At 44.2% G+C, this 27,203-nt stretch overlaps 1 protein-coding gene across 2 annotated transcripts; it reads left to right on the forward strand.

Annotated features, from left to right (window-relative positions):
- Positions 1-354: 354 nt before the first annotated feature.
- On the forward strand, positions 355-27,203 carry ephb3a (eph receptor B3a). Of its 2 annotated transcripts, XM_028426788.1 has the most exons (16): positions 355-874; positions 6,148-6,212; positions 8,176-8,848; positions 10,872-11,027; positions 13,213-13,548; positions 14,243-14,367; positions 15,144-15,149; positions 15,192-15,348; positions 15,527-15,635; positions 15,900-15,952; positions 16,605-16,727; positions 17,417-17,664; positions 21,248-21,463; positions 21,704-21,853; positions 23,768-23,961; positions 26,130-27,203. In XM_028426788.1, exons 1-16 carry the CDS (start codon positions 811-813, stop codon positions 26,239-26,241), a joined length of 2,787 nt encoding a protein of 928 aa, XP_028282589.1. In that variant the 5' UTR covers positions 355-810; the 3' UTR covers positions 26,242-27,203. The 2 variants fall into 2 exon arrangements, with proteins under 2 accessions (XP_028282589.1, XP_028282588.1); XM_028426787.1 differs by lacking the exon at positions 15,144-15,149.

Raw genomic sequence — 27,203 nt, forward strand, 5'->3', positions numbered from 1 at the left:
AGATGTGGTTTTACATTTAGGTTAATAGGTTTCATTTGTTTTCTAGATTCATTCAGAAATAAAAAGACAATATTTGCTGATTGCATAAGGGGAAATATGATATATCACATTAGCACTAGACTTTCCACGAAATAAATAGAGATCTAAAAAATAGAAACATAATATAAAAAGCTAAAATATTCAATAGTGATAAATATGAGATAGATTGATAAGAAGAAGAAGAAGAAGAAGCTTTTATTTTGAAAATCTTGTCCGGAAGTTTGACAGTAATGGCGGCTGCTTTGACGCTGCCTGAGCCCCCAGCCCCCCTCTGTGTCTCTGTCCCAGTGTTGCCATTCCGACGCACATCCCTGACAGAGGAGCAACAGGACGCGGAGTTGGTCAGAGTGGACTTGAAGGATTCCTCTGCGGGCAGACACGACTTCACGGCCGGGCTTTGCATCCTGTTCTCCGGCAGGGCAGCGAGATGCGCCACTGGACAGCGGCTCGGTGTCGGTAAAGTCAGATAAAGAGAATGAGACTGAGAAAAGGGCGCAGCGTGGAGCTCCTGTAGCATCGCCTTCACAACTCAGGCGGAATAAAAAAAGAAGAAGGAGAAGAAGAAGGAGAAGGGAGCTGACTGAATGCAGAAGAGACGCGGACGGGTTTATGTGCAGGATTGTCGCTGAGCGGGGCGGCTGAGAAGCTGAAGACATGAGAATTGGGAGAGAAACAAAAAGCTCGGCTGCGGTGCTCTGCTGTGTTTGAGTCTCCATCCATCCGGCGGGGTCCAGTCTGCACACCTTTCTTCATGTTGCAAAAACCCGTTTTATGACAATGGATTACTTGCTGTGGGTGTGCAGCCTCGTTGTCCCTGTGGTCCTGGCTGTAGAAGGTATGTGCTCTGATGTTTTTCATCACTACTTTTGTCTCCCGCGGAGGAACAATGGGCTGTTTTGTTGCATTTTAATTAGGCAGATGAATAAATAAATGTGATTTTTCTCACCATTAACCCATCGCCTACACTACCATTATGGAAACAAAGCATAGGGGTGTGTGTGCTGACTATTTGAATCAGTCCATCCCGTCAGTAAGCTGAAATTGGATGTGTAAGCAAGACTCCATTCATGTTTACCTTAATTAAAGCTGTTAATAAGGACCTGCTCTGGCTTTTCATGCAGAGTGTTCTGTTGTTGTAATCCATGTACACATGTATCAGCACGCCCCGGCCCCTCTGTGTGTGATGACATCCCAGTGTTTCCATTGCGGCTGAAGGACTGCCCTGTTGCTATTGTCCTTGTTGTCACACCCACAAGCTGAGTGAGGATGCCCACCTGCCCCACCTTTCCTCCCCTCAGCACCACAGAGGGGCGTCCCTGAAAATACACTTCATATGCTGCTTGTCAAAGGCTCACCAGCCAGTCAGAGCAGACCGGAGCTGATCAATCTCAGGGCCCCCTGACGCACCACAGGGACACACATGTGAAACATATTAGATGACAAGTGTGAATTAAAGGTCAATGGCTTAACAAGTGAGCTGCTGCAGCCCCCATCAACAAGGGAGCGTTGCTCCTGGGAGAAAGCCCACCCTCGCCAGCCGCTGCCGCCGCCGCCACTCTGCCCCTGCACCCCAGCGACTCCTCTCTCTCTGAGCTGTGGCTACATTTCTCTCTGCCGTGCCTCCCCTCTCTTTCCCACCCCGTCCAATCTGCCTCTCCTGGACCGTGGCCAGCTTGATCCCTCATCAATTCTGGTGTCAGCAAGTAAATCAATGCAGCGGCAGCAGCACTTCAAGTCCCAGTGGGCTCTCACGCCAAGATGATCAGCCTAGTTTCCCCCCTCCCCAACCCGACCACTAACTGTTACTCAAAGCTCAAGGGTTAACTCATGTTTGTCCTCTGAGGATAAACATGAAGGGCAGATCAGCGGATGGGTTTAAATGAGTGGAGAGAGGCGAGGCTTTTTTAGCAAGTTGCATGTCGCTTACTCTGTGGATTTTAACACATGGCTTGAATCTGGGATTTGTTTTTTTTTATTTCAGTTTGGCAAGAGTTTGGGTATGGATGATGAAAACTGGAGTGCAACTTGAAGTGTGTGCTTATTTACAAAAGCCACAGTGATGACTTATCTCCAGACTGCAGTAAAAGCCTCAGCAACTGTGACGGTTTTATGTTATAATGCTCTCATTTACAGTCAGCATTTACTGTACTCTTATTTTAAAAGCTCATAAAGTAGATGGATGAGCGCTCAGGAGGTGTTCTATAAAGCAATTTGCAGGATGTGTATGTGTGATTTTGGAATGTTCTCTACGTCTGTACAATATCAAGAAGATCAATTATTTGTTGACCTGTAAAGGAAGATGCAGGCGGCCCTGAAGAGAGATCAAATTAGGTCAGCTGGACTCAAACTGAGCCTCACTCTCAGCTGTTATGCAGAGAGAAACATCTCTCAAGTACAAAATGAATAAGATGAATGAGACCAGAAGTTTCTTCACGCCTATTTATAGCTGCACATTTGATCATCCTGCTATCAGTGATGATGATGTTTGGCTGTTAATATTTCATATGTTTGCTTGTTGGCAGCGAGTGTCAGTGTAGTACAAGGGGAGGCCTCCCTTTCATGATGCACCCGCTCTCACAAAGTGAATAAAACATTAGCATGTGTGAGCTCCCAAAGCGCACTCAGAATGCAGAGTTGTGTGGCATTTTGGCTCCAACAGGCGATCAAAAAAAAAAGAAGAAGAAAAAAAAATAGGGGTAAATGCCACGGGTGGTGATGCTCTTAAGTCCTCGCTGCAGCATTGTTTTCTTACCCTAGGGGAGGAATGACTCCACTGCTGCTGTAGTTTTATGGGAGAGTGGGGAGATTTCTGGATTTGAGTTATAGCAGCTTGGCGATCTCTGAGGCATTGTAAATTTAACAGGATGGGGGGAGAACTGTGGAACAAATGGGATCTTTTTCAACCTTAACTGGTTTCTAAGAGTTAGCAAGTTGACGCGCTTTGGTGAGGGGTGAACGAAAACCGTTTTCATGCTGCAGCTTTAGTGTTTTAGGGCAACACATGAGCCCAGACTCAGATGTTTAGCTTCGGGATACATGGTGGTATACTCCTCCATTGGCTAATAATATTTTTTAAAGGAAAATGTCACCCCAACTTCAGAAATGGGTATTTGTAATACAGTATAAAACTATTGATGACCCCCCCCCCCCACTAGTCATCCTGTGGTGATGCAAAGTTGCTCACAACAAGGTTGATGAATTTTCATGAGTAACCTGGTAATCATCCTTGGAAAGAGACATTTGTATGTCTTTATTTCTTTTTTGATGTTTTGAGCACTGTTCTGTCATTTGATTCTGTTTTACTGGGGAAAAAACTCTCCACAGCTTTAATTTTAGGGTGAACTTTACCTTTAAAAACTATTCTTTACTACTCTTATTCTTTGCTCCACGTGGGAGGTCAAAGGTCCACCTATGTGGCTGCTGCAGAGCTTCAGTGCTGCACACACCCTTACAGATGCAGGATGGTCATTCTGCTGCCTCTGCATGTGCATTGTGTGAGCTAATTCAAGTAGCATGTAGCTCAGACCTGTTGTTAGCTGAGGCTCAGTGATTCTGTCTCTGTTGCCTCTGGGCACTGAGGCCGAGCCGACGCACTGGGTCAGGCACTCCAGGGACGGGCTGGATGCATGGATCAGCAGCCAGCAGTCCAGGAGTATCCACTCAGCTGTGTGCCGCTGTGGGCCGAGTGTAGCCAAGCAAAGACAACAGCCACTGATTTCACTGATTAGTTCCTCCTCTCTGGCTCAAGTCGTGCTAATCAGTAAAACAACCTTGTTCACAAATGTGTATTTGGGCCTCGACAACTGAAGTTATTAACTGCTGTCGCTCATGCCCTCCTGCACACACGTAGAATGAGGAGGCTTTTATAAATGACTAACAGCGACTGGCTTTTGTATTTAATGCCCTGAATGTAAGTGTACATTTGCTTTGTGCATAAATATTACTTATTAAATATCATGCTGAGGAAAATTGGATTTTCATTGTCAACAAAAATGGAGGCAGCCACTTATTCCCTTTGAAATTTAATTATTTTTACATATTGCAGCACCACTCCTTTGTTTATTCCAACCCGCCCGTCCACTTTTGCTAAAATACGCTTTTCGTAAAATATGTGCTTTAAAGAATTCTGATTAAGCACGAGTAGTGATTTTTTTATGCCAGTGTAGTAGTCAAATAATTTATTTTTCAGCATGTAGTCTTCTTCAACACACTTAATCCAGCTGTCTACACAGCCCTTCTTTGTAGGGGTCCTTCAGGCAGTGGTTTGGTTAGTCAAATGTGGGGAAATCTACTCTATATTTCTGGAAGACAGTTTAAAGGCAGATTTTCCAATTACAGGAAACAGAAATACCACAAAAACTTATAGACTAAGGCTTCTGTACAGTCACTAAAAGAGATGAAGCGCTGGTGTAACGAGGTTCTTTATTTGGCCACTGACTTATCAGTCGCCCCTTATACACATGCATGACTAATGTATGACTCCCGTGGCTCTCCATTAAGAAATAATCAAGTCACTATTCGTTTATGTGATTAGCGAATGCTTAATAAATGCTTCATTTAATGCTGGTTAGTTCACAGTTGCATTAATGCGCTTACCACAAAATTATTTAGAATCCAGTTTGATACAGAAAAGAGCTTTTCAGTCTACACGTTGCTGCAATGATTATAGATGGTACCTCATGATCCATCAAGCATTTCCTAATCACATCAACTCAGAGGGACTTCCTAATGGTAAGTTATGAGTATACAGAGCGCATTAAATCATCATGAATCATGCTTTAGCTTCAGTTTAGCTCTTTTCCCCTGTGTTTCATGCTAAGCTAACTGGCTGCTGGCTATAGCATCAGATTTACTTTAATGCCGTTAATTTAAAGGAGGACAAAATGTCCCTGCAAATGTGTTTTTTAGTTGTTCACACAGCCAAGGTGGATAGAAGCTAACATCCAGAACACTTGTGCTCACACTGCAGAAAAGTCATCCAGTAATCTATTGTGTGTGCTGTACAGATCTCTGTTCATTATCTACCACCTTCACAAAAGAAGAAAAGCCTTTGTGTTTTATTTAATGAACACACGGCACACACTGTAAACAGTACCCATATCTGTGTCTCAGCAGCTACAGATGGACGAGTGATCTATTCACTCAATCAGACAACTTCTATTATTGACACACACACACACACACACACACACACACACACACGTACACACAAAGCCAGGGACAGGCTGTTCTGTGACGGCAGTATCTTCAGCTCTTCATCAGAACAAAGCCGCACTTTTTGGCCAGAGTGCTACTGTTGTTCCACACGCGGGACAAGTTATTTGTTTTAGCCTCTCACACCCTCCCTTTAGCACCGTCACCAACAACTTGTGAGCAAATGGTGCACAGCAGGCGTCATGTCATTGAGTCTCCGTGAAGAAAGTGTAATTGTTTCAGTAATTATGTGCTAACAACAACAGAACAATGGGAGCCAGCATGGCCACAGCTGCATATTAAGAGCCCAGAGAGGGGTTAGTTCCTCTGAGGTGTGATGAACTGACCTGACCAGGAGACGTCTGATTGACAGCCTGACAACAGTGCTCATTGATCCTGCTGTTTATTCTGTGATTGTCTGCCCAGCTCTCACCTCCCCCGCAAGGTCGTAAACAGCCAGGTGAAGAGAACATCTGCTCAGATCACCTGTTCACTCAGATTTGACAAATTCCTGCTTTTTATGTAGAAGGCGTCCCCTTCACTAAATGTGATATATTAAATTCACTTGTGCTCATGTGACCTCTTGAAATCGGTTGTAGTTGATGAAATATTTCCCTCTGAAGGCATCTTAGAGGATGCTTTGTTCTTAGTTCTGCGGTGTGTTTGTGAGAGCCAAACACACCCAGAGAGCCTTAATTAGGCAACATCACAGACATGCTATGATTGTCAGTGCTTTCAAAAGCTGAGTGCACGTGGGTGGAGGTTATGAGAGAAAGAGAGAGAGAGCGAGAGAGAGAAAGTTTTACCTGCATATTTGTTGAGCTTGTGTGTGTGGTCCTTGGTGCTGTGCAACAATTTCTCCCTCACACCATTTAATTCCAGTTTGTGAACCTTCCTCCTACTCTTAATTTGCAGAAACCCTTATGGACAGTCGGTGGGCTACCACAGAGCTGGCTTGGACCACGTTCCCAGAGAGTGGGGTGAGTTTTGTGTTGTCTTTTTCTTTTTTTCCTTTAACAGCATTTGTTCCATTTGCTTGTTAATAGAGCCTGGTCTGCCTTGAACAGCACACCTCCTACTGTTTTATATCTTTGTTTTTGCAGTGTGTGTGTTTGCTTTCTTTGGATCCTATAAAGCAAATGAGAACCACACTGTGTGACATTGTGTGGAAGAAATCAAAGATTTCAGTATGTAGACCACGTTAAAACAAACACAAATGCAACAAAGTGCACGGAATATGTGCATATGGCACTTTAAACATACAAATGAGCTCACAAACTCACAGCAAATCCCCACAGTGTGTAAGCACTATTAGGTAGGCTTTACCTTGCACGTCTCCCCAGGATAGAGAGCCTGATAATTGAAAGCATGTGTCTGTGTCTTTTATAATACGGGCCCAAGAGCGCATTACAGGCAGAAATTAAGGTTTTCAGTTGATACCCCCTGTAGGAATTGTGAGAAAATAAAACAACATGAATTTGACCCCAGGGCTAACAGCCTGACAGACCTCCCCCACAACCGGCCAGTGTAATTTGTCTTCGCTACGTGAGCGCAAAGTCAGTCAATGGAAATGGTGGGTTTCCATGGAAACGATCTTCGGCAGCCCCTGGCTCCTTCTCTTCCCTACAAGGGCCGGGCTCTGAATGTCCTAGCATCCATGAAGTCATATGTCAGGACTGGCGAGGCAGCCCCTCTCCTCACGCCTGACAAGCCCATACGTTTCTGTGGGCCGGCAATTATCATATTTGTCAGGTAGTGCATCAACGTGTTGCTGGTGATTTACGACATCTAATGCTGACTCTTTGGGCTCATCGTTTGGGAATAAATTGCACAGGAACTCAGGAGACGTGAGATGAGTTATGCATTATTTTCCTGCAGTTGAAATAATCAATTTCTGGGACGCTCATTTGTTATGGAAACGAAGCATTCAGTCCAACAGGGAATTAGGAAAAAAAAAATCAAAAACGATTGACTCCTCACAAGGTTATTTCCTAATGGACTAAATGTATTGACTAATGAAGACATTTATCATAGCTTCTAATGTTAGTTACCATACACACTCCACAGTTAACAACATATACATGCCTCCATATTGAATACACACACAACAACACCATTTTATCCTGGCATGTCAATCACTATTTGCACTCGAACCCCCATCTAATGTAAATATCTGCTGCCATGTAGGCATGAAGATGAGTGTGTGTGTGTACACTACACTCACAGATATATAACCTGAAGTGCTCAGGATGGCAATCACACTGAAAGCACTGCATTTAGATGACCATTTTAATAAATAACTCACTGTTTGCATTATAGATATTTGGGGAATGTTTCCATTTAAAATGTACCATTTCTACTTTAACAGATTCATTTTTTATGTTATAGAAATCAAACCTTCCCTCGAGGCGGTTTGAGTGGCTGCAGCAGTTGTATGTAGATTTCATTGAAAAATCATGACCAACATGTTAATAGTGATTCTCGCTTTAAAGGGTCTCTCAGTCAAAACGGTCATAATGCGTAAAATGTGTTTTAATGTCTCCTATTAATAGCCCATAATGAAATTTTCTGAATGATTCATGCAATTAGAAGCATTTTGGCATCAGATTATTTCTCACAGGCCACATGTACACAACACGCAGCAGGAATGAAGTGTGTTGGTTGTGCATTTATTTTCATTATCTGCTCACTGTTTTAAATGCCCTCCATGCTTGAAAGGTCTGCACTATGCTGCGCTGCATTTAACACTACTTAATATTAATTAACAGCATATTAAACAAGTGACTTTCTGTTGTACCTCAGTTGTTTCTGAACTGCTTTCACAGCATTAGATTATCAATTAGAATTTGTTTTGTTGTCTTGCTCCTGTCTTCATTATCAGTCATTAGTTTTTACAGTGCCCCTCTTGTCCTTCGTCACACTGTGTCCCTGTTGTTTCCACAGTGGGAGGAGGTTAGCGGATATGACGACTCCATGAGCCCAATCAGAACCTACCAGGTGTGTAACGTCCGACAGCCCAACCAGAACAACTGGCTGAGGACGGACTTTATCCCTCGCAAAGGTGTGCTGCGCGTCTATGTGGAGCTCAAATTCTCCGTGCGCGATTGTGCCAGCATCCCCAACATCCCGGGCTCCTGCAAAGAGACCTTTAATTTGTTTTATTACGAGTCAGAGGGGGACACAGCGACAGACGCCAGCCCTCTGTGGAGGGAGAACCCATATGTGAAGGTGGATACTATTGCCCCAGATGAGAGCTTCTCTCTGCTGGAGGCAGGCAGGATCAACACCAAAGTGCGCAGCTTTGGCCCCCTCTCCAAGGCAGGCTTCTACCTGGCCTTCCAAGACCTGGGCGCCTGCATGTCTCTCATCTCAGTCAGGGTTTTCTTTAAGAAGTGCTCCACCACCATCGCCAACTTCGCTGTCTTCCCTGAGACTGCTACAGGGGCAGAAGCTACGTCCTTAGTGATTGCTCCGGGAGCCTGTGTGACCAACGCCATGGAGGTGTCCGTCCCTCTGAAGCTCTACTGCAACGGGGACGGCGAGTGGATGGTTCCTGTGGGCTCCTGCACATGTGTTGCCGGCTTTGAGCCTTCTGGAGACAGCACTCAGTGCCAGGGTATGTGTATTTAACAGACATTTAGACTTTTATTTAACCAAAGCTCCTTTATATGCTCGGTGCAAGTCACCTCAGTCTGTGCCCTCTTCTCTGCATTTATTGTGTGGCTCCTGAAAGCGGGTGAAGGAGGGTGGAGGAGAGTATGAATTAATGAGGTGTTGCAGAGAGGAGCCGCATACAAATATTGTGTGAGCAGGACAGGAGGGAGAGGAAGATAGTGGGAAGGCACAAAACAGAGAGGCAATAGATTTTCAGAAGGAAAATACATATAATAGGAGGGAAAGACGAAGTCCAGGGAGGAGAGATTTTAAACGGAGAAAGAGCGATAGCAGCAGAGTTAAAAGGCGTGAATTGCTAAAGATGGGACAGGAACAGCAGCTGAAAGGAGAAAAATGAAAAGGGGAGGGAGGCTGCAGGAAGTCAAAGACAGACAAGCGAAGCCTCCTCTCACCTGGGCGTGAGAAATGGTGTCTAACATGAGCTGGAGAGCTCATTCGTTGCCATTTGGCTGCTCAAGGTTAAAAGCTTGCCGCCAGTGCCTGATAAAAAGCTCTCCAGGGCTTCAGCCAGCGGTTGCGATGAGGAAGTGTAATTTCCTCCGCGGCCTCCCGTTAGTTAATCTACAGGCGGCCACACTCATTAACACCATTCAGACCAACGTGAGCCAACACTGCCACGCTAACATTAATCACTCAGACATTTCATTTCTTACCTCAGTCTGGCCGCTCGCTCGCAGCCAAACACCGCATGAGATGGAGAGAAGGGGGAAGAAGAGGAGGAGAGAGAAGAAGAAGAGAGGGGAGAGACAATAGAGGGGAACATTAGTGTATCAAAAACAGGAAAATCATTGCGCCCTCCAAAGAGGTTAATGGATTGAAAGAAGATGGTGCAGTGATTCAGCACCCACTCGGAAAGAAGCGAGGAAAACAAACAAATAAAAGGAAATGATGATGCGCTGTGTAACAGTAGAAAAATAAATCAGAGTGTAGAGCCTAAAGGTCTGTGTGAATTCTGAAAAAAACATTTTATCTCATCTTCTTGGGCTTTTTATTGCACTATTCTCCTGCTGGGCCATTAGCTGTGCTGATTTTCCTAAAAGTGCCATTGTTGGGAATTAAGGGTGGAACTTGAGTTCAAACTGAAAGACCACTTAGTCCAACTAGTTAATCACACTCTCCCTCTCTAGCTGGATTTTATGGGCTTTCACGCTGACAGGACAGATGTTTGCCAGAGACCCCACTTTTACACCATCAGTTAGGAATGTGGCAAACAGTAAAAAAGTGGGGCTCTGGAGGCTGATATATCCAGACCTTTTGCTGCTAATCCCCTTTATCTGAATCCTTCTTTAGTCTGGGCTTATACTGGTTTATCTTTAAGACTCAATATCAGCCAACCTTCAGCATGACACTATGGAATTCAAATGAATCGCTTGGACACTTGGTCTACGATTAGCGCATTATGTATACTTTTCTAATAGCTCAGCTCAGCTAATTTACGTCCAGGTCTCTTGTTCCTTCATTTGAATTGATTTATTGGCTTATTATTATGGAGCTGTTCTGCATGCATGTGGAGGCCTTGTTTGTATTCAGCGGCGTGATTTGGAGAAGTGAGGACTGAACAGACACTGATTGATGGGCTTAGGGTGTATCCCTTTTCCTCAGAAGCATTCTCCATCCCTGTTTGTCTGACAACAGCAATCTCCTGTCAGCAGTCTGTCTTCATCTTTATCCTCCTTTTCTTCCTCTTCAACATGAAACTTTGCTGTCATCCCGACTCTCTTTTCAGGAAGATTAATGTCACCTAGTGGAGAGTGAAAATGAAAAAGCAGATGCAAATGTATAGATAAGCCCTCATCCTTAAGTGTTCACCGTTTTCTCCATAAATATTGAGTTTTGCAGGTGCTTCACACATACAGTACATCCTTCTGTGACTGATGTGACAGCTGCTGGTGTTTTAGATAAGTGACAACACTTTATTTTGTTTTCCTTTTTCTCCTTCTTTATTTTCTCCTCCACTCATTCAGCTTGCATTCCTGGGACCTTCAAATCCAAATTCGGGGAGGGATCATGCGCTCCTTGCCCACCCAACAGTCGCACCAGTGCACGAGGAGCCAATATTTGTCCGTGCCAGAGTGGTTTCTATCGTGCTGACAGCGACCCCCCTGACTCTGCCTGCACCAGTAAGTCATCCTCCACTGCACAGACACAGAAAAATACAACAATTCTTTCTGAGTCACTTCTGAAAACTTAAAAAAAGGCCGAGGTCACTCACAGTAAATAGAAAGCGGTAAATGGTAGCATCTATTTTCTGCATGTTCTTGGTGTTTGATTTGATTTGTACTGGTTGAGTGTGTTGGTTTATGCAGTACCAGTAAATGTTTGTGGGCAAGACACCTTCTAATATAACCTCTGTTCCAAAAATCACATTGTTTAGCTGGTAACATGGTGACAGTCACCATGTTACACAGATTAAACACGGCTCTTCAGAAATCTGTGTGTGGTGTCATTGACATTCATTGAACACAGAAGAATGCAGAGTACTGCTTTTTGTCCTGGTGGTGATGTGTAGTATTGCAAGAAAATAAATGAGAAATTATTAGAAAAATATGACAAAATATATAGAAATCATAAGAAACTCCTTTTTTGGACTTAATATGACTATATAATATAATATATATAATATATATATAATATATAATATGAATTTCCCATGTTTATTTGTCTTCATTTGTGACCGTACAAAGTGTCTCATGTAAACACTTACCCACCCTAGTGGAGGCAGAAGGTATAACTGCTGCAAAAAAATGGGAAACAAATCTAGAAACTAAAAAATAATATAATGTCTCCAAACTAGCTTCCAACTACCACTGTTATGGGTATATGATGGGTATACTCAGAGCTATAATATTTTAAAAGAATCCCTGTGTTCAAGAACAATGGAAAGAAATCGATGTAACCACATTTTTTAGATTTACAGCCATGACACTCTTCGGTTGGTAAACATCAAGGATTGACAGCTCATGCACGAACATGTCAGTCAAATTTGCAGCATTTCTTCCCCCTCCCAGAGCCACGGCGCTCAGACGCTGCTCAAATTTCAGCGTGACTTTAAAATGACAAATCTGCAGCTGCATGTCAATATTTCAGCAGGAAATTGAGCTTGTTGTGGTAGTTGGTCTGGCGTGGCGGTGACCGCAGCACTGGGGTCTTGTTCTACATGGACAGGCTGCTGAGAGAAGTCCCAGCAGTCGTGCTGATGGAGAGCGACATGTGCTGCCTTGACGCTGTAAAGTCAAGCCCCAGGGGCCTTTCACCACGTTAAATGACACACACGGCCCGCAACTGTCTTCCCCAGATCCTCGTCACAGGAACACTGTGGACTCTGACACTGACCAGTGCGCACAGACAGGCGGCCTGGGACACAAGCACCACCTTCGACTAAACACGCAAACACACACAAACACACAGGCCTGACAGATCTGTCCCTGCGGTCTGTCAGAGCTTGTGCCAGGCTGCCTGCGCTTTGTGTTGGAAGCTGTGTTTTGCACAAGAGAGGCTCGGCCAGTCAATGGCCGGCAGCTTGGGCTCAGCGTGTGTTTTAGATGGGTGTCCAATTAGAAGAGCCTCCACTCTGAACTGTGCCTGCCTAATTAGAAAGGACAGGGCGAGTGAAACTCAGCTCAGGGAGAGCCGACTGAGGAGCTGAACTCCACGGACAGGCACTTTTGGCCGTCAAGAGCTGATAGCCTGAGAGCGTTCCCTCCCCACCCCCTCTCTCTCTCTCTCTCTGCTGTGAGACACGTTAGACTTTCTGCTGCTGGAAGCTTAGACAGAGAGCCCTTCTCTTCTCTGGCTGTAATAGGATAAAAATCACGTTTGCTGAACCAATCTTTGTTGCCTCCCTCTGTGCTTATCATACTTTATCCAGGTTTGAAGCACTTTTCAGTCAGAAAGCAGCTCTGCTTATTGAAACACTGTGGCCTTGGGTTATACTGACACAAGAACATGAATTTCTATCAAGTGTAGATTAGCAAAGATACACAAGCGACAAATGTGGCAATGCATGGGAATGAGAGCTCCAGAGGTTTTTGTTTATAAAAAATGGGGCATTGATGGACAATGTTTGTTCTATTTTTTTTATTTGTACTAGAAATGTCATCCTTTTTAAAGAAATTTAGCACAAACGAAACAAAATGTCTGTGTCTGTATTAACTACCTTTTGCTGCCTTCTTACAGATATTTTTCTATCCGGGGAGGATAAAGTCAGCGCTGCACAGGGAGAATGACTAAAGCCTAAGTTGTGTGTTTTTATACTCTGCCTGCCCACCTTCTTAAACACCTACATGTGTGTCTGTGTTTGTACAGCGATCCCCTCTGCACCCCGCAGCGTTATATCCAGCGTGAACGAGACCTCGCTGTCCTTGGAGTGGGAGGAGCCCGAGGACACGGGCGGGCGGAGCGACCTGGTCTACAACGTGGTGTGTAAGAAATGCCTGCGGGACCAGAGCCCGTGCACGCGCTGCGACGACAACGTGGACATCGCCCCTCGCAGGCTGGGGCTGAGGCAGAGGAAGGTGGTGGTGAGAAACCTGCAGGCTCACACCCGTTACAGCTTCGAGGTGCAGGCTGTCAACGGGGTCTCCGGGAAAAACCCCACCTCACCCAGCTACTCCGCCGTCAACATCACCACCAACCAAGCTGGTTAGTAGAGGATCTGTCAATGACGCTAGGTTGTGTCCACAAGTTAATTCATAGAGCAGCCCCGATCAATACCACTTAACATCATGATGACACGGGCTGGTTAGTGGATCCTCTGTTCAGTCGATGTCAATGAGTGTCTTAATGAGTTTTTAGTATCCAGAGCTGTACTAACAGTGAGAGTAAACATTGCTGAACAAGCTCATTGAGAGCGACAGATGGACAAACTCTCAGCTGGAGCGCTGCTTCTCTGGAAGTGTAAAGTATACTTTATGTCCACCATCAGCATTCAGCACGCTGTCAAGCAGGCGTCTTATGTTACCTCGCTGACAATGTCACCTTTCAATGTCTCTGCTTAATATTTGCAGCGTCATCATCAACCAAACTGCTCAGCACCTTTTCACAGACTGTAATTACTCTCTCTGTTAACCTGCACTTAATCCACCTTACTGCAGTTTATGGACCCAGGACAATGATTGTCAATTGACTCACTTTCAGGCCTCACAAATCAATAAACTGCAGAACAGTGAAGGAGAGTAATGCAGCGCTTTCCCTAAACCGTTCAGCTTGGAGAATTTTGAATAATAATTATCTCACTGGGTGGTTTGTGACTTCTGAAGAGAACGCTCAAAGAGCAGTGAAATGAGTTAACCTTCCAGTATAATAATGAACCGTCCTCTGTGATGTCCACCCTCAGCACCTTCAGCAGTGCCCACCGTCCACCTGATGCGTGCCACCTCTGACACTCTGAGCCTGTCATGGCTGCCCCCAGAGAAACCCAACGGGGTCATCCTCGACTACGAGATTAAATACCACGAGAGGGTAAGCTCTGATTTGTGTAGGTCGCACTGCACGCCTCAGCAGCAAATATTATTATGGACATTTCTTTCTGTGTGGGGTGAGGATGAAGATGATGCTGGTCAGACTCAGCAGTTTGCTTATATGCATGATGCATCACTAGTAATGATGAAAGCCCTGCAGGTATAATGTGACCATTTTTAGACATTTGGTTCTTAAATCTGGACCTTTAGACCTTCAGTTCTCCATAATTAGCAGAGTTTCACACACACAGAAACACTGCAGGGCATTTCTAAGCCTGTGTGAGACAATTTTACAGCATCATCATCTCCCGACCACTTAAACCTCCATCTCATGCAATTGTAATGCGAATAATGCGAATTCCTGCAATTATATGCACAATAGTAATTTGCATGTGTTTCATTTGCTCTGTTGGATGACTTCGCACTGAATTGTGGCAAAGGTTGGGCGCGCTCAACTTTCTGCTGGACAGCTCTACATTTTGTATTCATAAAGGTTGAAGAACACACATAAATGCACAACTAAGAAGCTACTGGTCTTACTACTATGCCTCCTTGATTAACTGCAGAGGACGGTGATTCATTGTTACCACATGTACATGGAGCTACATTTCATCTGTTCTGTGTTAGGGATGGTATAAATACTATGATAAATACTATGCTATCAGTGTTTAAGTGATAGTTTAGGTCTTAAATGGACGTTGACAGTTTTTTGTCTTGCATGTTCTGTTACAGTCATGAATGCTCTGAAGTTGATAACTGCTTCTGCTGGTCAGTCAGGACCATGTGATGACACGGCTGCTTTAATGGTACTCTGCTTTACTTTAGGGCCAGGCGATGTCTCACACCGTAACCTCTCAGCACAGCTCAGCGAAGGTGGAGGGGCTGAGGGCCGCCACACCCTACATGGTTCAGGTCAGAGCGCGCACCGTCGCTGGATATGGACGCTACAGTAACCCCATGGACTTCAACACCAGCCTGCACAGTACGCACATTATTCTCTGCTGCTTTAACAGTCTGTCCTTGATGATGTCCTGCTACAGTTTTTTTTAATGAGGGTTCAAGCCTAATAGTTTTATGGGTGCCTTAATTGGTAGCCATTACACATGCTGTACAAGCCAGCCTTTAATCTCCCTTCTGTTATTTATTCATTTGTGGTCCAGGTGACCCTCAGAAGTCAGTGCAGGACCAGCTGCCTCTCATCATCGGCTCGGCATCCGCAGGTCTGGTGGTCATTGTTGCCTTGGTGGTTATCGCTGTTGTCTGCCTTAAGTAAGTGTCTGACAGCCTGAAATACATGTTTCATTCTGTTAGTTAGACTTTGAACAAAGAGGCTCATTAAATTTTAAAATACTTCAAAGAGCGTATACTTTTAGTTGCTCTCGCTCTGAAAAGAAAACATGGAGCTGCTCTGTGAGTTTCTTCCCTGGTCTCCGTCTGATAACGGAGTTCGATATCTGTTTGATTCCCTGTACCTAAGACGGGCCGAGACTGATTATGTGAATGTGACTTTGTTCATGTGCTGCTTGTTTACAGGAAGCAGCGCAGCGGGTCTGAGCTGGAGTACACTGAGAAACTGCAGCAGTACAGTGAGTTTATGTGTTCAGCTCTTTTGGTCATGCCAGTACAGTTAGCCGACTGATTCAATCAATTATCCAATCACCTGTTCTAGTCAGGAAAACATTTGCTCAGAGGAAGTCTGTCCACGCAGATTCAATGAGTTGAAACATACAAAGCAGATACACATGCAGCAGGGAAATGAATCAATATTGGATGCACACAAACTGAAATGTGAAAACATTCACTTCTTTATGAATGCAAGGATTTCACTGTGCAGCAAATCTGTCTGCCCCCTTTGTTTGTGTCAGCGTTCAGCTGTACTTTATCATATGAGGAATGTTAAGATCAACCATCAAAGTGGACATTTTTATGAACATGGTATGATAAATTATCATTACAAATTCATACAGAAACACAAATTATTTATAACTTCTGAGGACGTGTAGTGTTCATTGTTCCACGCTGATGCTAATGTTAGAATGCTAACATTCCCACAATGATACCAAACTGGGAAATGTTACTGTTGCAGCAACGGTGTGCAGGCATCAATCTACAAAGCTACAAAAACAATATGAAAACTTGATGATTAATTTACTGATGAATTTTAAGAGTAGAAATGTGCAAAGCTTCATACAACATACAGTACATAGAGTCTGACTTCTGTTGGACTTCCCCTCTCAGTTTCTCCAGGTGTCAAAGTCTACATCGACCCGTTCACCTACGAGGATCCCAACGACGCCGTCCATGAGTTCGCCAAAGAGATAGACATCTCCTGTGTGAAAATAGAAGAGGTCATCGGTGCAGGTAAACAACGTCGCTGTTTTCGTCCAAGAGGACAGAGAATAATTCAAGTTTATTAATGATTTATCTGAACAGGAGTGTGCCATTAAGTCCTCTGTGTAAGAGTGTCCTCTCTGGGAGAGAAGGGTTAGCATTCAGAGTGAGCGTGAGAGCTGCGGGTGGGAAGGATTGAAGGGAAAATCTTCTCTGTAGCTCTTTCCCCCTCTAGTCTGTTTTATTTTTTCTCATCCAGCAGCATGTTGTGTCCTAACTTTACCTTAAATGACAGTCTGCTCCTGCTCGTTCAACCTTCCTCTCTTTCCTATCTTTCTTTCCCTGTAAACATTTGTATTCAGGCACCAAATTCAAAACCCCAAAGTACCTCGCCCGTCCTCTGTCTCCCTGCACCACTCCCAGGTTGCACACTCGATCGATACCGGTCACTCCCTCTCTCCCCAACATCTTTGACCTCTGACCTCCCGTCCTCTCCTACTCTCTTTTCTAATTCTGTCCCACAGTTGAAGCCAACCCTCAACTCATTCAGCTCGGCTCCTTCACTCCCGAGTCCGACCAGTAACGCTCCCTCTCCCTGCACTTTCCCCAAAACCCTCTCTCCCTCCACCCGTCCTCATCCGTCCTTTGCTCACTGCCCCCCATCACCCACCCTCCCCCCCTCCCCATCCCACCACCACCACCTTGTTTTCTCACTCCAGGTGAATTCGGCGAGGTCTGTCGCGGTCGTCTAAAGCAGCCCGGCCGCAGAGAGATGGTGGTGGCGATTAAGACTCTGAAAGCCGGCTACACCGAGCGGCAGAGACGGGATTTTCTCGCCGAGGCCTCCATCATGGGTCAGTTCGACCACCCCAACGTGATTCGACTGGAAGGTGTCCTGACACGAAGCTGCCCTGTCCTCATCATCACTGAATTCATGGAGAACGGAGCGCTGGATTCCTTCCTCAGGGTAAGCTTGGCGTGAGGTGCGTGCCGCAGCACCTCTGACAGAGACAATTACTTTCTGTTTGTATCAAAGCTGAGCACACACACACACACACAGACAGACATTTGTGATACCTTTGGGTTATCGGAATGTTTTACTCCCTGTAAAACACCCCGAGGCGCTCACTTGCTGAGTGATAGAGATTAAATGTGTAATATAACGCCTGGAGACAGGCATAGTGTCTCCGCCTGACGTGACTGACTGATGCTGACAGGCTTTTCAGTGCACAAACTCCTGCTGGAAAACTGTCACACACAGACCTTTGGATAGGTTTGCTTCAGTGTATTAGAGACACTTTGTACAAGCACAGAATACATTAGTGATCAGAGTTTCGGCTCAGACCACGCCACCTACACAAAAACACTGAACAAAGGCAGGATGAGAAATGAGGTGTCACAAGGTACATTTCCAGCTGCGTGGGGGCTATTACATGTCATTTACATTCAGTGAAATGCATTTTCCTGCATGGCTGCTCAGTGAAGAAGTCTACTTACTGCAGCTGTTAGCCTCAATGAGGTTACTTAATGCTCATGATGAATCAGTGCTGTGCTGGTATGAGTAGCAGTTTTGGGTGCCAGACTCTTTGTGTAGTGGTATCAGTGATATTGATGAGCTCTGCTGTTGACCAGCTTGTCCTGATATTGCTTTGTTTTGCCCCGTGGCCAAAGCTCCTCTTGCTCCATTTCCTCTCTGTAAGGACACACTATTTAAAAAAACTTTCAGGCAGTTTGGCAGTAGTACCCATACAAGAACTCTGCCTGAATAAAACAGACTAAACTGCCTAAATTATGATTGAACCTGCAAAAATACAGGCTGTGCTAGAAAACCTGAGGTAGAATACCATTATTCTGACAGAAAATTAATTGACAAGCACAATAGTAGCAGTTTTTCATCTGTCTAAATTAAATATCTGTGAGTTTTCAGTAATTGTTGATATAAAAAAAAATAAGCAATATAAAGTTGTCCTCTTGTGTCCAGGAAAATGGTAATTGGAATTTTTACTGTCATTTCATAGCATAAGAATTCATTTGAAAATCAAATCATTTCTGAATAATGCAAAAGTGCAGCTCAACATGTCTGTCCTTCTTTTTCTTTATCGACTGAAAGCTGATTGATTAATCATTCAAATGATTTATCGAGAGCAGAATGTTGTATCATTTGAACTTTTGGCTGAATGAGACATGTCAAAGAGCATGTGTTAGAGTCAAACTGTTTGAGAATTTAGTCAGCTTCTTCATGTCAGATATCAATATTGATATGTGGCTTTAAGTATATGACACCAGCCTTATTCAGACGTTTTGCCTATGCTTTTAATAATACATTTGTGGGGGTGCGCTCCTTTTCGTGACGCTGCTGCTAGTGTTTAATCAAGTTTGCGGTCTTGATGTTTCCACCACTGCCACCACCACACGCAACGCCTGCATGCATAAATTGATTGATAAATCTTCCTTGAGCTGAAAATAACTCACATGATGACAGCGCTGCTGACTGAACTCACTCTTATTCTAGCTACTCTTCACATGCTGCTCATCTGTGTTGCAGGCGAGTTTATGGTATGCCATTGGTGTCGGTGCGCATTTGCATTGCTATCCGTCTCCGGAGCAGCCAACAGGAGGCTAGCATGAAAAGGCTGGAGTGCATCACTCCTGGGTAAATAGAATCCCAGTTGGTTAAATGGTCGACTTGAACCAGAAAGTGATATAAAAGATACACAATACGTAGTCTCAGCTGATGCTTTTTCTTCAATCTTTCCCAGGAAAACGGCCAGCAGCAGGGCTAACATGATCAGAGCAGCTGCATTTCTTTTTTTTCCCAAGCAGAAAAAAATACACTGTGGTGCCAAACTGCAGTTCCTCAAGTGGCCACTTGAGGCTGGCTCTGAAATGAGATAAACCTCCTATCACCACATGTTAAAATGTTTGACACTGCAGCAGAAATAAACATGTTTACAGCCCGGTACCATAACAATTTATGGATAAACTCATTGTATATGTAAAATAGGGCAGCTTAAATGATTATTAATTAATCGCTTATCTATTTTCTTAAATAATGAATTTGTTTGTCCACAAGAAGAAAATAATCCCAAAAGGAACTACATTTGTTGTTTTTGAAATGATTCAAAAAGAAATGGTTAATAACTGAGTGGAAACCATCTCTTGTTTTGCACTTTTGCTCTATTTTTCTTTTCATGATTAATTTAAAGTTTATTAATTAGTAATGAAAGCAGTCATTAGTTGTAGCCCCACATCTGAAAGTCCAGCCTGTTTTCTCTCCTTCTCACCCACTCCTCTCAGCCAGCTGTCCTACAAATAACAGAAAAGAAGCTGCCTGGTCTGTGCTCTCCTCACCCCTGCTCCCCCCGCTACTGTCGCACTCTGACTCAGAGGAACTCAGAGTTCTGCTCTAACAAGGAAACTATAGAGTTAACTCACACACGCATGTACAAACTGTCCGAATGTGTCACACACATGAGAATGTGAACTTCAGCTCCCTGGAGACATGGGTGTCTCACACACATACACACACACATGACATGCACATGTTGCACAGATATACAGAAATAACACACATGCATACACGCTACGTCTTGGAAGGCCTGCTGTGAATCATGGCTGTTTATACATCCATCCAAGCTGGCTTGTTTTGCTGTCAGACTTCATTGGAGTGTGCAGACTACAAAGCAGAATGTTTATGGTGTTGTCATGTCACGTCTTGTGTTCTTTGCTTTCTCATTGTGCAGTCTGAGAAGGAATTGATTATGTTGGAAATTGTTTTTTTTCCCCCCCTCTAGATTCTACTTGTATTAAATATTCAGGGCAGGAGAGAAACCCTCGCAGCATACTTTCATTTAATACTGCACAAATGTCTCTCCGTTCTTTAATTGTATATTGACATTCCATTGATTAGTTTTAGCTCAGCTCTCTCACAGCAGGGTTCAGGAGTCTTTGATTTATTTTGATCTCGACTTTGTGGCATGCTTCACAAATGTGGAGAATGTAAATTAAACCCTGAAAGCATCGATCTAACATTTGTTTCATGCTTCTCCAGAAAATCCTGCACATCACTGGCTTTAAAACGAGCTTTAAGCAACGTGCTATTGTAACTTAGTTGATTTTGCTTTAATGAAGAAAAATGTAAACAAAGCTCTTAGCCTGAAATAATGTGTGTTAACAGCTGTTTACCTGTGAGTCGGTCAGAGGGAAGCACCTGCAGAGGTCTGGTTTCGGTTTGCCTTTCCTGTTTGCGTGTTGAGCCTTAGTAGGTTTGGTCGGCCGTAAAGAGTCTAATTAATCAGCTAATTGGACAGCATGCATGAAAAGGTCAGCTGTCAGTGACTGTCAGGAGCAGCCGTGAAGCATTATGACAGATGTCATGTTTATGTGGCCTCAGTGACTGATTGGCTCCCTCCACTGCTCTCTTTATCTCCCATACTCTTCTCTGTTGTCTTTTTTTCTGTATTTCAACACACGCTCTCATTCTTCACCCCCTCCTCCTCCCCCCTGCCTCCCCCCTCTCTACCTCTGGCTCTGTTTTTTTTTTTTTGCAGCTGAACGACGGGCGCTTCACCATGACACAGCTGGTCGGGATGCTGCGTGGCATCGCTGCGGGGATGAAGTACCTGTCAGATATGAACTATGTTCACAGAGACCTCGCCGCCCGAAATATCCTGGTCAACAGCAACTTGGTCTGCAAGGTCTCTGACTTTGGCCTATCACGCTTTCTGGACGACACATCCGCTGACCCCACGTACACCAGCTCCCTGGTCAGTGAAACATGTGTGACTGTGTGTGCGCTGCTCTGTGTTTGGACACTCTGTGCATGGTTAATTGAGCTTGCTGATTTGATCTCCTTCACTTGTTTCACATGTACGCGTGACTGTGTGCCAATGTTTGAAAGATTTGCATTAGCTTTTTTTTCTGCATGCACGCCTTTGTGTGCTGTCATAGGATTGTTCCTGGGTGTTGATACCACCCCCCTCCTTTCTGTGTGTGTGTGTGAATAGGGAGGAAAGATTCCCATTCGGTGGACGGCGCCTGAAGCCATTGCCTTCAGGAAGTTCACCTCTGCCAGTGACGTGTGGAGTTACGGCATCGTCATGTGGGAGGTGGTGTCCTACGGAGAGAGGCCATACTGGGACATGAGCAACCAGGACGTGAGTTCACACAGACGTGTCTGTAGACCAAGTGAACATGGATGAAGTTACATGTCTCAGTTTCAGGCCAGTTGGGAGTTTCTCTGAGCTGCTTTGATTTCCAGTGTGACATGTTGGACCCGGGCCTGCTCCACTGTCTTTATCTCCTCACTGCAGATGCTGGTGCAGCTGTGTGCCTGTGTTCTAGTTTATACCACCTTATTTACAGCCCGAGCCTGCCCACCCCCTACAAATCCATACTGCAAAGCCTCCCTCCTTTCACTCACAAAGGCATACACAGGAAAGCCTTTTTTTTTTTTTTTTTTACAGGCGTTGTTACCTGTAGGCTATCTGCACTGCACAGACATTGTTACTACAGTATTGAGCTCGCAGGAAAGAAAAAAGAAATCTCCTGTTCCCTTCTCCTTGAACAAAGTACTGAAGCAATGTGTACACCTCCACTTTTTTCTCTGAGGAATATCTGCTCTGTATTGTGTTTTTTAAAAAACAGTCTTGTAATGCTGATAGCAATAAAGCAAAAGAGGAGCCGAAATGAAAAATGCCAGTAATGTATGTATAACTTTCACAACAAAACCCACATGCAGTAATGAAAGCATCAAAGTAGAGGCCCTCTATTGTTCCCAATAGCCTTTGTGCCACAGTCATCGCTCAATAAGCAACAGAGTCAACAAATACGAGATATAAACAGAGGTACTCACCGGCTAGAAGCACGACATAAAAATCAAAGGACAAGCAGCAGGAGAAGAGGAGTGCAGCAGAAATGCTTTATTGTTCCCAAATGGCAATTTTTTATTGTCGTTGGGAGTTCAAACCCATACAGAGCTTATGGAGGCAAATGCAGTTGCTAGGAGAAATCAAATCAATGAGCCAACGTGTTCCTTCCTTCACTTATTGTTTGTCCCATCAATCATGTCAGTTTTGAAGTGACAACTTTGAGAATATTATTTTTATAGTTTTGTGAAGATGCTGAAAGAACGACCGGAATGTGTGACAGCAACAGCCGAGGAGCTGTTTAACTCAGGACATAATACAGTAACCAGTGATTATTCTTACGCCCGCTGACAAACAGCAAGAGCATAATATGAATGAGTCACAGGCCTGCTAAGAGGCGCATTGTAAAACTGACTCTTTATGTATCATCTTCTGGGTCTATCGATGTAAAATTCACATTTTTTTAGCTCAGTGGACTGACTGCCTAGGCTCTGAAAAACATACCTCTACACATATTGAATAGAAAAGATTCGATTTGATTCTGATCCCTCAAAGGATGAATTTTAATGATCCTTACTCTAGTGATAGGGCTAAAATATCTGGGTACCTAGTGGATGGATTACCTTGAAATTATCTTCAGGTATTTAAGTTTTCCAGAGGCTGAACTGCAGAAAAGTTAATGCAGTCCAGCTTCTGGAGAAACAGAGGATTCAAGATCCCCAGAGGGTGGATTGCATTACCTTTTTTGTTTTTTCATTAGGTCAGACTTGCACCAATTCATGCAAAACTAACTTAGATGCTAGCATGCTAACACCTTAACCATAACCTATACAACATGTACACTGATGAAGTTAGCATTTAGCTCAAAGCACCGCTATGATAAAGTACAGCTTCATTGAGCCCGACTGCACCAGGAAATGTTGACTTTTAAAGCTGGTGTTTGCATAGGTTCATTGGGTGGGACTTTTAACATGGTAGCAAAGAAAATGACAAAGAAGTTTGTTAATGATGGGAGATGTTTTTATTAATGTGTTAAGTCTTGATGATTTTCTAAACCAAGACTGAAAACAGAAGTCAAAGATGTTTGATATGCTTGCACCCCTTCCACCGCCTTGATAGCTCACCTGTAGTATCAGTATGTGTGACAGACATGTTGTATTATCATAGCTGCAGCCTTGTTAAGTGTGACGTCCCACCCCACAGGTGATGACAGCAGTAGAACAGGACTACAGGCTGCCCCCGCCAATGGACTGTCCCATGGTGCTACACCAGCTGATGCTGGAGTGCTGGATGAAGGAGAGGAATCTGAGGCCCAAATTCTCCCGCATCGTCAGTACTTTGGACAAGCTGCTCCGCAACGCCGCCAGCCTCAAAGTGGTGACCAGCACCTACTCAGGGTGAGTTCACACTCAAGACATCAGCATGCTTGGAATGAACCCAGAAGACCTGATGGCAACGGGGTTTAGTGCTGAACAGAACAGCTAGAAGACTGTCAAAACAGAAAATAAATGCAAACTCTGCATTCTTTTCTCCACCAGTAACTCTATAAAGTCAGGCGAGTTTGTTAAAACTAATTCCATTGTTGGAAAGTTGTGGGTGGAGTGTGTTTCAGGCATTTTTCGACCATCCAGCGAGCATTTTAGTTTGAAGCATATTGATACTGAAAGCCCCTGCTTAAGGCATGAAGACGTTTTCTCAGACGCTCTGTAAATAAAGAAAGATTGGTGTCATAAATTGTGCCTTGGCATTGTTGTGAAACTGCCTTTCAAGCAGTCAAGTAAATAGAGAGAAAGTGGTGCGTCTCAGTCATTTTTAGAACCAGTGCAGCACGTCATTGTTGCCACCTTGGCAAGTTTGTTGTGAGATTTAGCAACTTTTTAGGGAAACTTGCTGAATGTACTTTCTCAATAGCTGCAGCAAATACCCCACTGAGTTTTCTAGGCAATATTTTGGATGTATTTGATAAGAAATTTTAATGATAAAGTAACATAGTTGTCTGGATTTTGCGCCTATTGTTGCCAGCCCTTGCTGTGTATATACGGCTTTTTCATAACAGCACAAAGAAACGATGATGCAGCTCTTTTTCTTTCACCTTGAGCGAAGTCGTCCTCTGTGTTGTGTGTGACGGCTGTGAAGTACAGGATGAAGATTACCTCTGGCTTGCTCTGCGCCTCGGGGTCGTTGGAATAAGATGTCACAGTTGAAAAAATTACAGCTGGCCAAAAGAGGAGCACAACAAGGTTCATGCTTTTATGCTTTGGGTTGACTTGTGAGGAAACATCTGCCAGACAGACATCTGCCTCTACTTCCCTTGGAAGTGTAGTAGTTGACTTATTCATAGGTAGCTGTCCTCGCCTTGACAAGTTGTTTTGCTGCTGTGTTTTTGAGCGCAGTGACTCCAAGTGTTGCAGCCATTTTTACTGACATCTTTGTTCTGAATTTTGTCAGCCAGTCAACAGTGTGATCAGTCCTGCTTTAAGATGCTACACCCTCAGCTCTTTAGTGATGTATAATGAATCAAGTGTGCGGCGGTTTCCTGCCTCTGACAGCCACAGAAAGCAGGTTTCATACATGCGGCGTCCAGGTCCGGTGCCAGCTCCTTGGCTTCACTCTACCACTGAGCCCCAAGGGCGATTCCTCTGCCAGGATTCAGGCTCAGTGAAGCTAATTGTGTGTGGAAATGTAATGGCTGACCTCACTTTAATTCCCCCTATACTTGGCTGGATGCTGGAATGTAGGTGATAGGACAGACAGCAGAGCTGCTGATGTGGAAAAGCAGGAGGTGATGAAGTGTGAGTAATAAGGGAGATTGAGGAGAAGCTAAAAGAGAGGAATGTGTTTAATTAGGTTGCTAATGAGCTTTTTAATGCATCAGGGAGGGTGCGCCCAATACTGTGATGGGCGAATAGGAAAGGGATGTGTGTGTGTGTTGCGCTGTCATTGTGTGCAGATGACATGCCAATGATTAATTTATGGCCTCATCTGTATGCAGCAGAGAGATATAGATGGAGAAGGAGAGAGAAAAGGATCGTGTTGTCAGAGCATGATTTAGGGAGCGTCTCCTGTGTTTGCGTGCGCGTCTAAGGCGGCGAACACTCGCGGCTCCTCACCTGCCATTGGCTGCTCAGTGATGTCGGGGCAGATAACGCAGGGAGAGAGAGGATATGAGATGCAGCGGTATCTGTGGAGTATCTTCTGCCACGAGGGCCTAAAAACAAGGACACTGGCTGGGGAACAAAAGGACACTCGGAGGCTATGATACTTTTTTTTTGAGAAATACAGTATGTTATTAAAGGAGAGATGTGATGAATAGATTTGGCTTGGCATTTGAGCGGGGCATTGTTTACGGCAGATGAAGCTCTGCATCAGCAGAGTCTCTCAGTGTTTTGTTTTTACTGTCTGTAACCGAGAGATTTAAGCACATAGACTCTGCAGAACTCACTGACACCAAGATGGATTACACCTTTGTCCACCTTCAACCAGAGCACTTAGCAGAGTAATAATGAGTCGCACCATTTTGCTTAAAGTAGCTGCTGACCTGTGTGTGTGTGTGTGTGTTTTGCAGGGACCTGCTGCGGCTGGGAGGAACGCTGCCGGGACACAACAGGAAGAGTCCGGACAACAGTCAGGAAATCATCCGGCAACAGATGAGTCAAACTCTCCCCATCAGAGTGTGAGCTGCTGCACAACTGAAGGATACAGAACGACTGAAAAAAAAACTACCTAGAAACTCTGACGAGACGATGTACAAAACAAAAGAAAACAACAAAAAAGAACAGAGCAGAAAAGATGGGAGCTGCGCAGAGAACAACGGACTGTTTTTGGAGATCTTTCCCACTGGAGATTTACTGTCCTGTTTAAAGAGAACTTTCCATTGCAGTGTGTGTGTTCATTACTTGACACTTGTGGATTTGTGACTGTTGACATAAAGCCAAACTTCTTTATTGCTCCCTCTCAGGTTGTGTTTGCATGTCTGCATGTGTTTTCAGCTGGTTGGGGAAAATCAGTCTTTCCTTCTGTTCACCCTCAGTCTGAGGACGGACAAGCTCACACACACACACACACACACACAAAACAAAGATGATACGATTCAGCGTCTAGATGATGCAACAGTGCCAAGACGAAGCAAACTTTCACTCTCAGACAGCTTGACCTCTGTAGACCTTCAATCAATAGTTTTTTTTCCTTTAACCCAACCAAATATGTTTTTTTTCTGTTTTTTGTTTTTTTCTGGAAAAAAAAAACATTCGCTTCCTCTTAACTACCGTCTTCCACATGTACTGGGAGATAAACATGTTATGAATCTGTACAAAGCATCCGAGTCTTCACGCCGTCTCTCTCTGCCAGAGGGGAGATGTAACTGACACTGTGCGGGACACGTCATGTGCATGCCAAAGTGGAAACTTCTTCACCAGAAAAGTACTCATGAGTTCCACATTAACTGTTGCTTTGGTGGCTGTATGGACTTTTAATGTCCATGTTGTTGTTTTTTTTTTCTTATTTGAATTACATATGCATTGTTTTGAATGCTAAGTTATTATCTATTATTGCAAAGAGGTGTTTTTTTTTGGTGTTTTTTTTATAAGTGCCCGGGCTTAACTTTTTTATTACCATGTTTTTTCACACACAAGAAAAGCAG

The sequence above is a fragment of the Parambassis ranga genome, chromosome 17 (assembly GCF_900634625.1).
Source record: "Parambassis ranga chromosome 17, fParRan2.1, whole genome shotgun sequence".
In the NCBI taxonomy this organism is placed as follows: Eukaryota; Metazoa; Chordata; class Actinopteri; family Ambassidae; genus Parambassis; species Parambassis ranga.

Coding starts and splice junctions, on each gene's coding strand:
- ephb3a (XM_028426788.1), top strand. CDS start 811: ATGACAATGGATTACTTGCTGTGGGTGTGCAGCCTCGTTGTCCCTGTG. Junction 21,464..21,703: donor CCACGTACACCAGCTCCCTG/GTCAGTGAAACA, acceptor GTGTGTGAATAG/GGAGGAAAGATTCCCATTCG. Junction 23,962..26,129: donor GTGACCAGCACCTACTCAGG/GTGAGTTCACAC, acceptor TGTGTTTTGCAG/GGACCTGCTGCGGCTGGGAG.